This window comes from Periplaneta americana, chromosome 5 (assembly GCF_040183065.1).
Source record: "Periplaneta americana isolate PAMFEO1 chromosome 5, P.americana_PAMFEO1_priV1, whole genome shotgun sequence".
In the NCBI taxonomy this organism is placed as follows: Eukaryota; Metazoa; Arthropoda; class Insecta; order Blattodea; family Blattidae; genus Periplaneta; species Periplaneta americana.
This window is the reverse complement of record NC_091121.1, coordinates 171,126,784-171,139,046: the sequence shown is the minus strand read 5'-3', so window position 1 is coordinate 171,139,046 and position 12,263 is coordinate 171,126,784. Positions and strand designations below refer to the sequence as shown.

The 12,263-nt window shown below is 33.3% G+C and overlaps 1 protein-coding gene across 1 annotated transcript in view; it reads left to right on the top strand.

The window, feature by feature from the left end:
- The window catches only part of LOC138700278 (potassium voltage-gated channel subfamily KQT member 1-like), a 677,493-nt gene that overhangs the window by 409,674 nt on the left and 255,556 nt on the right, over positions 1–12,263 (top strand). Inside the window, exon 2 of the mRNA XM_069826783.1 lies at positions 7,585–7,719. Coding sequence (XP_069682884.1) covers positions 7,585–7,719 — 135 coding nt within the window. The remainder of the gene's footprint in view (positions 1–7,584; positions 7,720–12,263) is intronic.

Below are 12,263 nucleotides of genomic sequence, written 5' to 3'. Positions count from 1 at the left end.
CCTTTCCATAGCGAATCTAATGGCACCTCAAACTCCATCTCGACAAAAAAGTGACTTACCTTGTTTTTTCCCTGGACCCTTCAATTGTAGTTCCCTTGACTTTCTTGTAGTTAACTGTAAAATCATTTTATATTATTAAGTTTTATCATAAGTATACTGTAATAAAAACAGATATTGGCATAATTTTAAGTATAACATAGGCCTAAACATAAATATAAATATATATTTTCTGCCCTCTTTAATAATTAAAGTTGTATTGACTTTCATATGTAGTTAACTGTAAAATCATTATCAAGTTTTACCATAATTATTTTGTAATATTAAGATACGTTTAAGTATGATGTAAACCTAAATCTGTACAGTAAATATTCTGTAAGAAAATAGATATTGATGTAATTTATAGTGTAATATAGGTCTAGTCCTACATCTAAGTTCATAGTTTCTGTCCTCTTTCTTTAACATTGTCCTTCTTTTTGAAGCTTTGTGTCCTCTTTTTTATCGATGTGAATCTGGTGACCCTATCAAACACTCGAAACAACCATATCTCTTCAGCATTCAAGTTTACAATAATTCACAACGAAAATTAGACTTCCTTTATTTGGGGATCTGAGGAAAGTCTTGGACGCTCAGTTACTTATCTCAGCTTGTGCAAAAAACAACTGAAAAAAGTGACATAGTTAAACGAGAGTGAACATTAGATGTCAATATTAGACGTAAATTTTGTCATTATACAGAATGTGTACAGAAAACGTGACAAAATTAAACTCAAATAACTTTACAATTACTAAGCATTTTCACTTCGTACGACATAATTGCAAAAAGTTACAAAATGTTCGCTGTGACTATACGGACGAACCATTCCGATTCAAAGCCTTCACACCGTTTTAGGGTACCGTCCCATATAATCAAATGTGGCCAAACATACACTGAGTGAGTGAGTGAATTCGGATTTTTTTAATGCTGCTTCCTCTACTTTAAAAATTTAAGTAGTTCCTTAAATAAAATAGAAAGCTCCTACACAACAGTTATTGTCATATTGGTCTGAAACTTTTCGCAGAGGTCAATTAAATGTTGATAAATAAAAGTTAATTAGCATTTGTATGAAATATTAAGTTCTTCGGAGCATATTCATATTGCACTTAGATTAAAATATGCTGTACTGGTAAATTTATGAAATTAAAAATTTATTGTGATTCTCTATTTAGACTGAACTCAAAACGCTAATTAATTTTTATTCCCATAACTGTTTACAAGCTTTTGAGAAAATTTTGTAAACTTTGTCGGGAAGAGCCTTTTTATTGACGTCGATATAAAATATATTTAAAAATTTAATTTCAAAATTATAAGCCCTAATGGCACCAAATTTTGTACAGATGTTAAAGCCAAGTGGTGGAGCATTGAACCTATATCGAGAGAATTCCGGTTAAATTCCTAGTGTCGCTAGGTTTTTATAATTAACTTTAATTCTTAATTGTTCCAAACAGTTATCAATAAAATAGTTCTTGAAATTAACTTAATTTGTGTACATTTCTTGAACAAAACCAATAATTTTTAAGGTAGATCTTCAATTGTTTGTAGCACTTTATTGATCGGCTGTGATTTGTGTGACATCTAGTGAGAAACATTTGACAATCGACGTAAAAGTTTTAAAGTTAGTGTTAAATAGTACATTATGCAACGAGCCTATAATGGTAGTAATTAAGACGCGAGTATGTTTATGAAACGAGCGCAAGAGAGTTTCATAATTTTCATACTAGAGTCTTAATTACCATTATGGTCTAGTTTCATACGACTTTTTATGCTCGACCATATTGATTTTTTTCCGGCAATTGGTGAAATGAATTTGCGGGAATGTGCTTTGTGAAAGGCTGGAAGATGACGGTGGATTGATGTTAATTTGTGTGTTGTTTTTTTCGACTGAGTTTAATATTGTCTAAGCTCGCGCTAGTTGTCTTTCGAGTGTATATCCGAGAATAATCGATACTTGCGCTTTCATATTGCTACAATGATATTTTCTGATTGGTGGAACAACTGAAGTTTAATGATTAAGTGTACTTTAATGAGGTTCATTAAAGGGCTGCTACCAGGTCTATAATTACTACATTTCGGCATTGTCGAGCATAAAGTATTCTTCGCACTAGTGTTAAAAGTATTCTTAGCACTAGTGCTAAAAGTACTTTTCGCACGCCGTCTTATTCATTCGTAGTGTTCTGCCCAAGGACAGGTTTTTCACTGCAAACTCAGCTTTCTCCAATCTTTTTTCTGTCTTTCTCGTCTTCTCCCCATAATAATAACTTTTATCACTCTTGCCTAATATAAAAAATCTATTTTCAGGAATGCTCCCTAAAAATATTTACATTTAAAAACGTTACAAATGCATAATCTTTTTCTTCGGCTTGGATGCATTCATAAAATAATATTCTTCTTGTGAACTTTTTATGCATATTTATTCGTAAATACGGAGCATGAAGAAAGTTTCCGATGAAATATGGACAAAGAATGTTCAAAGCGAGATTTTGGAAGGAAAAAATTCACCGTGAAATTTTGAACGGAGAAAATTAAGCGAAAAATTTTGAACGAATAAAATTCACGGTATTATATTTGGCGAAGGAAACTCATTGTAAGAGTTTGTAGAGCCCGGACGAGAAGTTATGGCACCAGCGCGAGGGACGCATTTTAGTTCGTTTGGTTGGACTCGCCCTCACACTCAACTGGAGGGGTGTTGGGTTAGTTGGTTACTAGCATTCCGAGTGTTCATATCGTTCTGCTACTACCGCTATTGCTAATACTGAAAACATTGTCCTTCTGAGCGCCCTCATTACGGCATTGTCTAAGATGTGAAATCATAGAGTAGTTCATAGTCAAGGACATGAAATAGCATACAATGTATGGAAATTCATGTCAGAAGAGGCTGTAAACGGAATACCAATTCCATTGAAAAGCGTGTGTGCAAGAGTACTGGCTGCCACTGGTATTTCAAAGCGAACCTTGGCAAGAATCAAGAACGAAGGGAAAAAGTATTGAGGCAGGAACAGCAGATTCTTTCTCCAGTCCGGAAAAATCACAGCCGAAGAAGAAGATTGTTGCAGCTGTAGACAGTTTTGATGAGGAAGTTCTAAGAAGACTCATCTATAATTTCTACGCTACGCATAAGCAGAGGCCAACTCTGCAATCGCTTCTTCCAATAATGGATATCAGTGTATGATTATTTGAAGAAAGTAGAGAACAATAATTACATTGAAAGCGAGCACGTGATGGACAGTATTTTGGAGAAATTTCCATAAACTTAGGGACATCTGATTCCAGCACAGATCAATCGTCTGATTCGGACTGAGAATAAGAATATAAAGATGGAATAGCGGGCGTAATTCCATTAGGTACCTTAGAACTTTGAGTAGGAAGGTGGTGATACTAAGGTAAGACGAATGTTTTTAGAAAGAGATGAAACGCATATGCCTGCCGCTCTGAGCTTGAGAACCGTAACCCAAACAACTCCCACTCCTCTACCCTGCTGGCCGGAAATTTAAAACTTCGCGCAGGTTGGTGCCATAACATCTCGTCTCAGCTCTAGAAGAAGATTCACCGTCAAATTTTGGAAGAATAAAATTCACCGTGATATTCTGTAAGAGGAAAATTTGCACGAGAAAATTCACAGTGAAAATTTGGAAAATAAATCGTGTCCCGAATGTCAGAAAAGAAACGTGCTAAGAATAAAATTGCCTTTTCTGTATGAGAAATGCTGAAAAAGTTTGGCTTCATTAAAATATCAAGCTTATCTCTGCAGTATCTTAATGCTTTCCTCACATTTCATTCAATGAGGAAATAAAATCTAATCGTAAACTCTCATTCCCTCTACTTATAAATAATTCACGACTTGGTCGCAATTGATATACGTGAGCTTTTTTAAAGTAGAAGTGAAATAATAAATATGTGTGTTTTAACGATTTTTTTTATCCGACTATAAAATATTACCGTGATAAAAGTTGGCATTGTAGGAACATTTTTTCTGACTTACTTATTTTTCCTCTTTGCGTGACTTGTGAACCATATAGAAATACATATTCATATTGAAACTAGTTATTTTATTAATATGAATTTCTAAATAATTCATTATGCTAACCTAGCGTATGTTTATTTGTAGCACAGGCATGACGCTATACTTCCAAACAAAATGTAGTCTTTGCAGGTTAGGAGATAAATTATGCTATATTCCCTAGTGATGCCTCTTAGTTTTAGATTGTTCCATGCACTGCATAATCTAAATTCATCATGAACATTACACCAACCTCCTGAGACAAATCTCACTGCAAAGCGGTATGGGACGTGTATATGAAGCATAAAACAAGAATGCAAGATTTGAATAGGCCTTCAGATGGTCCAAATACAACTGCCAGGAATTTGTTGACGACGAGTAAAGTGACATGGTATGGTACGATATTGAATTATGTTATATATATGAGAGAGGATAATTCTGGTTAGAGTTTTGCGTCAATTAAGTCACAATCACAATGTACTTTACATTTTAAGACTATGAAAATGTTGCGCATGGTGAAGTGAGACATAAAAGTATTGTCGGTTTATGTATATCTGAAATATTTCACTCGTTATCGGAGGTGAGCAGAACACTATGAATGAATGAATATCTAATCATATCCAACCTCCAGCAGGAAAAGTGGAACCTAACCTCAAAACAATAACTTTGTATTTTCTTCATTGAAGGGGTACTGTGTGTCATTTCCGTGCAATTTCATACATTTATGAAGTTTCTGAATTTCCATTACGCAGGTATCTTTTTCCTCTTCTATTTCTGTCAAAACTTTAATCTTATTGTAATACAGTTACCAAGAAAGAAGCTATGCTCATTGATTCCGAATCTATTGAATTTAACGGCCTCTATGATCATTTACACCAGCGTTTCTCAAACTTTTCTGAAGTAGGGATCACTTTTTTAAGTCAGAACAGTTCCGCGGACCACCTTACTCATGTTCCCTTCGAAAGCAAATTTACCATGTATGTAGCATAGCCTATTTTAATAACAGTATACTTACATTTTAATGTAGAAATAATTAATTATAATTAATTTAATTAATTTAATTTTGTATTAGTATTAACTAATTATTAAAGTTAATGTGAATAGAAAAAATTTCTTATATCGTCATTTGCAAAAACCGAAATAAAAAAATTTAATGCAGAAACATGCCCGATTTTCAACAAGTAAAGATGCAATTTTGCATGTTCTATTAATTATTGGTGTACGACGTACAGTACGTGACCATTTGAATGTGCAGACTGGGTGTCAGCAAAATTATTAAGAAAGTCATAAATACATGAAAAGGTTCGGTACTTTGGTCCTGTTATGAATTCGGGTGGTTCCTAGCTCGGTTACAGGCGCCAGATGTGCAGGGAAAAGCTGGCGAGAAACACCACGTTCATAGTGCTTTAAATCCCTCTTTTGTTGCTGAGAGTAGAGTGGGAACGCGATAGACGGGTAGGGTAAATAAATTTCATAAAATGTCAGTACTGGGAGAAAAAGTGAAAGACGATTGCTATGTGTCATTTACAGACTGAGATTTTCAGCTATAGTGTGATACGCAATTCGATTGAATTTTATTTTGTCTTCCGTCTTTTTTAAAGGACTACAAGGGCAGACCTCGAGGACCACAGGTGGTCCGCGGACCATAGTTTGAGAAACGCTGATTTAGACCAATAAGTATAATCTAAAAATAACATCACGAAACACCAGCGTCGCCAATAGGACGAAATCTGGAGACTAAAATATTTCTTGCCTGTATTTTCTATTTTTTAAATGTGGTTTAGCGAGCTTACATAATCTATCTTCGATAAAATCTAAATACCTATCCATTGATAGTGGTAAAAATATGGAGACCTTAGCTCTGTTCCTTAGCATATTTTCATATACTGTCGTTGGCGACATTGCTTAATGCAGTAAATCATTAATTTAACATTGTTGAACGGAATTCTTTCTGTCTTACAAATGATATTCTTTATATCTCTGGACTAGCCAACCTCGGGCCATAAACTGGAACAGTGGAACCAAAAAGGTGTTCTAGCATGGCCGTCAAATTACCCATAGTGCATCTCTTTTTCCGGTGTGTTTATCAGCTGTTTTGTTCATATTATTACGATTACAAATTATTTCATGTTGTGAATATTTCAAAAGTGTGGTCAAGTCCAGCAGAAGTTATTTTTTTAAAATAAGCTAATATTCTGTTCAGCTAAACTGTAGAATATGTCCGTTAATATGACCCCTATGTATTGATATATGAAGGAATGCCAACATCCTCCTTGATTTTTTTTTATTTTGTTGGGTTATTTTACGAGGCTGTATCAACATCTAGGTTATTTAGCGTCTGAATGAAATGAAAGTGATAATGCCGGTGAAATGAGTCCGGGGTCCAGCACCGAAAGTTACCCAGCATTTGCTCGTATTGGAAAACCCCGGAAAAAGCCTCAACCAGGTAACTTGTCCCGACCGGGATTCGAACCCGGGTCACCTGGTTTCGCGGCCAGACGCCCTGACCGTTACTCCACAGTGTGGACTCCTCCTTGATAAAAGAAAGAATGTGGAAATGATGTGTTCAGTCCATGTCACAACCGTATATATTAATATATTAATAAATATACAGTGTAATGTACGTTGATACAATAATCTGCTAATACTGGATGTTCATTTCAAAGTGTGTCATGACGTCACTGTTATGAGTCAGCGATTTGAAGCGAGTTTCAGTTTTTATGTCAGAGAAGTTGCCTAATAATCAAGGCGTTCAGTCTGAACTTGGGAACGTGTACGGTATAACGTGAACGTCGTAGCAACAGATGGCGGTCTGTACGGTGTGTGTGCTACCATAACCTCTTTCGAACTGTGTTTGCGCCGGCAAGTTGTACGCAGGGTATTTGTTATCATCGGTTGCGTACGGCAACATTCCACAACACAAATCAAATGCTCCGTGTCTATTTTGACCGTGCAAGTTAATGTCAACAAAAACTGTACGTAAGTAATCGTCTTAACCCTCTCCCCATATCCCGACAGTAAGAAAAGAACTCACCTCAGTACGTGTTTCCAAACAGTTCACATTCCTGCCACTACAGGTGTTAACGTACGTATCGGTAAGTACTCTTCAGAATGAACGCCGTACTTGCTAGGCAACTTCTCTGGCACGTAGGTAATACGCCTCTGCGGAAGTGTAGGAAGATTGAATTCTCTAGGCTCATCGGCTAGCCACATGACGGCATACAGCGAGCCATGACACACTTTGAACTGAACACGCAGTACTCCTGTTACCTCCACATCCATTCTAAACCGTTTAAATATGACCGCAACCGATAGTAGCAATTTAATCTTTGACAATTGGCGGCATTTCGCGGTGGATTATGGGGCGTAAAAGGTATAGTTTGACGTCATATCCGTCCTACCGATTTCAAGCATATTTGCCTGGATTACTCCCTTCTTTCTTTTTATCCTCTCAGGGACTAGCCAAGGCATTGAATTGTTGAACTATCACATGTCAAGTGTTATGTCGTGATATTCAGTACCTGATGATATATATGTGTGTGTTGTTGCAGGTTTTGCATGGTGTTCACGTGCCTGGCGCTCAGCGTGTTCTCGACAATAGAGAAGTACGAGAAGCAAGCAAGCATCATACTTTTCTACATGGAGTCAGTAGTGGTCGTGTGGTTCACCGTAGAATTCTTCCTGAGGTAAGACAATATTTATTGATTTATTTATATATGTTTATTTATTTATTTACTTATTTATTTACTTACGTATTTACTTACTAATTTACTTATTTATTTACTTACTTTTTTACTTATTTATTTACTTATTGATTTATTTATTAATTTATTTACTTACTTATTTACTTATTTACTTACTTATTTATTTACTTAATTACTTATTGACTTACTTATTTACTTATTTATTTATTTATCTAATTTATTTATTTACTTACTTATTTACTTATTTATTTATTTACTTACTTATTTATTTACTTATTTATTTATTTACTTATTTATTTACTTATTTATTTATTTACTTACTTATTTATTTATTTACTTATTTATTTTTTTACTTATTTATTTATTTATTTACTTATTTACTTACTTACTTATTGATTGATTGATTGATTTATTTATTTCCTTATTTATTTACTTACTTACTTATTTATTTATTTATTTAATTTATTTATTTAGTTACTTATTTACTTACTTATTTATTTATTTACTAACTTATTTATTTACTTATTTATTTATTTACTTGTTTATTTATTTATTTATTTACTTATTTATTTACTTATTTATTTATTTATTTATTTACTTGTTTATTTATTTATTTATTTACTTATTTATTTACTTATTAACTTACTTATTTACTTATTTATTTATTTATTTATTTATTTATTTATTTATTTATTTATTTATTGATTATTTATTTATTTATTTATTTATTTATTTATTTATTTATTTATTTATTTATTTATTTATTTATTTGTCTAATTTATTTATTTACTTACTTATTTACTTACTTATTTACTTATTTACTTATTTATTTATTTATTTATTTATTTATTTATTTATTTATTTATTTATTTATTTATTTATTCATTTATTTGTTTCTAGTAATTTTCAAATAAATACAAGTTAATACAATATAATATAAACTAGCCCACTCTTGAATGAGTAAGACTCGTGCTCAAGAGGGGATTCCAATACAAAAAATAAATAAAATTGAGAGTGAATAAATTAGATTGAAAAATTTTAAATATCTAATATCAACTATAAATCCAATACAATTTTCTTTATTAATTTGAAGATGATTAGTTGTTAAAATAATATTAGAATAAAATTTGTTTAATAATCTAGAACCTTAACTCATGCTGTGATAAAAAGCTGCATTCGTTTTACATTTAGGTTCAGATAAACGCAGATAATTCATATTTTTAGTTCTATATTTTTGTATATATCTTTCAAAGGTATTAAGATTTCTGTGAAAATACTATGTATTTTAATGAAATAAAATAATAAATTTGTTTAACGTTGAAAACTTTGGAATGTTTAAACAACAATTCAGTTGAATAATCTTTCTGCTTTTTAAAACAAATTGTTAATACTTTTTTCTGTAGTAAAATTAACGGATAAAGGTTCGATTTTTTAAGTTCCATCCCAACTTATAATACCATACATAAATATAGATTGAAATAATGCTAAGTAAATTGTACGTAAGCAGTTAATTGATAAAATATTTCTTAGAACAACAAAGTAGTATAACTGTTTTCTCTCTTCAGTGGTGCAAAGTGTTCATATCCACTTGTCCAGCATTGCGAGCTTAGCTTTTGAAAATGAAACATCTTAGCAACCGAATTACGTTTGAGTATTTATCACTTCACATATACAGAGTGGAATGGAAACCATTACATTAATTCACAAAGATAAGAGATCAAGTCAATGCGAACAAGTTTTTTTGTTTTTAATTTATTGAGTATGCCCCAACGAGTATAGCTCATATGTAGGGGCTATACAACAACACATACATATGTTATACAATGTAATTGAAAAGTCATGAAACTACAGTCTGTGAAAAACAAACAATAACACAAGAATTTATGAAAGAAAGAAAGCAAAATAAGAACAAATAATAATATGACATAAAGTTTTGTGCAGAAAGAAGAAAAAGTTTGAAACCATGAATTAAATAAATCAACTGAGAATTAAAATAAATAATCTTCCCAAAACATATTTTTAAACAATTCTTAAAACATCGGCAATTTGGTAAAAGTCTATATTCTAAAGGAAGTTGGTTAAAAGTTGTTGTTAAAAAATGGTTGTCCTTTCGTTCCATAAGTTACTGAGCTATGCTGAGAAAAATATATGTTGTCTTTTTGTCTTGTTAAATAAGTATGTATATCTTTATTAAACTGAAATGTAATATTACTATGTATTAAATTGTTAATAACTTTGTACATGAAAATAGCAGCACCTAATTTGATAATTGGTTCAACTGGTAGAAAAAAAGAAAATTGATATATTTAACTGGAGTCAAATAATGAAAACCCAAAAAATTTCTTAAAGCTCTATTTTGAATAATTTGTAAAGGTCTCAAAGCAGTTTTCTTATTATGTCCCCAAATAAATGACATATACATTAAATGAGAATGGATAAAAGCATAATATACATTCAAGAGACAAGATACAAATAAGATATTTGATATGCCCAATGATTTTGAGAATATAAAATGTAACGTGTTGCAACGCTCCTTGAAGTCATTGTTCCTCAGTGGAGGTGATTGTAATTCCAATCATCCAATCATCCAATCTGCAAGACTTCCGAGATGAGAATGTAAACAAAAACGTCTCATTTCCAACTCCAAAGCCTGATTCACAATATGACGTTTGGAATTTTACAAATAACTTTCAAACTAATAACAATCGGGCACATCTTCACATGACATTTTATGCTCGAAATGGCTTGTAGACCTGATTCCTAAAGCGCTAGTCGTTAGTCGTGAATCACACTGTACAAATCCTGTGGTAGACATAACCAAGACAGAACGAGGAAAGATGGAATGACTGTGATGTCGGAACAAGCGGCGTTACCTACTCTCTGCTGTGGCGACGACGACCACTTTCTGACCTCTTTCTGAATTTAGTGCATTACCTTTGCAGAAATACAGTGACAAAATATTCGTTACATGAACATTTATTATTAATATACAGGGTGATCCGTTTGGGTGTGGATAAAATAAAAACACCGTAAAACATTTACTACTGAACTTTATTTGTTGAAAATTTCTGCATACAACACTGAAAGATGGGAGATTCCTCAGAGCTCAACATGACCCCCATTGCGCACCCTGCACAACTCATAACGGTGATGCAATTCAGCCCATGTCCGTTGTAACATAAGAGGGGTGATTTGTTGGAAAGCTTGAGTAATTTACTCTCAGATCATCAATGTTCCTGGGTTTCTGTGAGTAGACAATGCCTTTAACAAAACCCCACACGAAGAAGTCAGGAGGGGTTAGATCTGGGGAGTTTTGGGGCCAAGCCAAGAGATAGCTGCTTCTCGCACTGGGTTTCACCTGCGACCGTCTGCATGTTTTTTTTTTTTTTTTTTTTTTTTTTTTTTTAACACAGAACCTGTTTCTACAAATGTTCGATACCTCAACATTATGGAATCGTATTTAGGCACATTAAACACACCATACTCACGTCGAAATTTCCTTTGAACTATTTCAACACTCAAATTTAGCATACCAAAGAACACATGTGCCCGGTGTTGATTTATAGTAGCAATTTTAATCATCTACGATATTCATTTGTCCTTTCAGATTATGCATTGTTGTTTGTCATATATGAAAACTTCCATCTTTTAATCATAATATAACAATATAATACGAATATTTATTTTCAGTCAATAACTTTACTATTAATATACCGGGTGCTTCAAAAATACGGGGCATAATTTCAGGTATGTATTTCCCACATGTAGACAATCAAAATAGTTCATTACAACATGTGTCCGGAAATGTTTATTTCCGAGTTATGACCTTCACAACATTGAAATTCACTGGAACCATACCTCATGTTTTAGAAGACACTCCACTGATCAATCGTCAACACATTCACTTCTTGCATGATGGCGCTCCTGCACACTTCAGTCATACGGCTCGCCGGTACTTGGATCGAAGGTTTCCTGATCGATGGATAGGTAGAGGTGGCCCAATTGCTTGGCCTCCACGCTCACCTGATCTGAACCCTCTCGATTTCTACTTGTGGGGCCATTTAAAATCATTGGTTTATTCGTCTCCGGTGCCTGATTTGGAATCGAATTGTGGCATGTTCTGAGGACATACGCAATACTCCTGGAGTTTGGGATCGTGTTCGCAGGTCAATGAGACATCAATGCGAGGTCTGTATTCAAGCAGGAGGTGGACATTTTGAACATATTCTGTAATGACAACGACCTGCGGAAAGAAAAACGTTCCGGTGAATTTCAATGTTGTGAAGGCCATAACTCGGAAATGAAGCATTTCCGGACACATGTTGTAATGAACTATTTTGAATGTCTACATGTGGGAAATACGTACCTGAAATTATGCCCCGTATTTTTTAAACACCCTGTATATAAGGTGCGAGTCCTTACATTACATGATTTAATATTGTATGAAAGTTTTCGTCGGTTTCATACCAACATCATCAGATACAACATTCTATATAGCAATATCATCACTAACAGATACATATGTC